The 1,468-nt window shown below is 32.0% G+C and overlaps 1 protein-coding gene across 4 annotated transcripts in view; it reads left to right on the top strand.

Annotated features, from left to right (window-relative positions):
- The window catches only part of LOC108969328 (glycogenin-1), a 29,030-nt gene extending 27,920 nt beyond the window's left edge, over positions 1-1,110 (top strand). For all 4 annotated transcript variants that reach the window (XM_018933967.1, XM_018933971.1, XM_018933969.1 and 1 more), the window contains one exon: positions 469-1,110. In XM_018933967.1, the coding sequence (XP_018789512.1) occupies positions 469-693 (225 nt within the window). In that variant the 3' untranslated portion in view covers positions 694-1,110. The remainder of the gene's footprint in view (positions 1-468) is intronic.
- Positions 1,111-1,468: the final 358 nt, after the last annotated feature.

The following is a 1,468-nucleotide window of genomic DNA, read 5'->3' as shown; positions in this document are numbered from 1 at the left end:
TCGTTCTTTAATTTTTTTTTTCAACTCCGATCTATTTGTAAATACTTTTTTATAAAAATCAATAACAAAGTTACTCACTCTCAAAAAATTGATATACACTTTTTACTTTCCTACATTTTCTGATTTATGACAGTTGCTTGTTCGATWCCCCACTCGCTTAGAGATCGGTGTCTTTACTTGTAGAATATTTTACCATAGTTTCATGAACTATTTTACCATAGTTGAAATTTGCATATAYTTTTAATGAGCTATATCACTATAAATTTAGACTTCAAAAATGAAATGATCAGACCTAACTTCCAATCCGCAAATATTTTTTGACCAATTTAAACACCAAAAATTTGTATATACACACATTTCATGTAATTTCTATGTGGCTTACCATAAAACTTAATATTTTCAACGAAAACTTTCTAACTAAAAACATTTTCTTTTTACTCTCTTCCAATCCCACACCTWCSTTCATAGGCTGGTTTGGCTGGCGCTTTGTCTCAGCTGCGTCTCGGCGAGCAACGCACACCCGAACAGGAAGCCTACGAACAGCTAATGCGCCGCCAATGCTGGGAATCCGGGCAAATCGATTACACCGGCMGAGATGCCTTCGACAATATTTGGAAGAAAATCACGCAAACCTTGGAATCGAAGCCCGGCGCCACGCCGCCACAGGAGGAGGATAAGTCTGGTACTTCATAAAAAAAAAAAACTGTTTTAATAAAAATAAAACAAAAATTTCTTAACAAATATGAAGTGAAACATTTTCAAGCACATGAAAGAAAAGAGACGTCCTTCACAGTTATACCTACATAAATACTAAAAAAAAATATATACATATATAAATAATGAAAAATAATACAAAATTGCACAAAAAAAAAAAGAAGAAGAAAACACTACAACAAACATTTTACATTTACAATAAAGCGAAAATGTTTGCTACAAACAAAGCACAATGAACAAACTTTTTCTATTACGCACACACACATAAACACAAAGGCACACATGCATATTCACAWGTAGGCCCACATGCTTACTCGCCCACAGGCACAGCATGCGACAATAAAATATGCACAAGTTGAGGGCACATTATTTCACTGACATTGGTTGAAAATTTTTCTTCGAAATTTTTGAGTCGAAATTTTAAACTTGTGCCAATGCCAAAAATTTTTCATTTTATTTTTATTTTCGAAAATCAAACATCACTTTGATTTTCGAAAATTTAAATTCACTTTTATGATCGAAACCTGAAAATCACTTCAAAAAAAAAAGTACTCATGCTTGCCATATCATAGCGCCCAACCACATCATTGCAATTGTTAATTATCTACACTAATTTAATTAATTTTYGTTCAGACAATTCATTATTTAAGTAAGTCAGTTGCGCATTTTATCTACAAATTTGTTTCGAACATTTAGTTTTTGTAGTCATTTCGATAACTTTTGTAAATTGTTGTTCACAAAAATCATATTTCAA

The sequence above is a fragment of the Bactrocera latifrons genome, unplaced genomic scaffold (assembly GCF_001853355.1).
Source record: "Bactrocera latifrons isolate USDA-ARS-PBARC rearing strain unplaced genomic scaffold, ASM185335v1 scaffold_249, whole genome shotgun sequence".
NCBI lineage: Eukaryota > Metazoa > Arthropoda > Insecta > Diptera > Tephritidae > Bactrocera > Bactrocera latifrons.
Note: the sequence above shows the minus strand (reverse complement) of the source record. Positions and strands in the feature narration are given on the sequence as shown.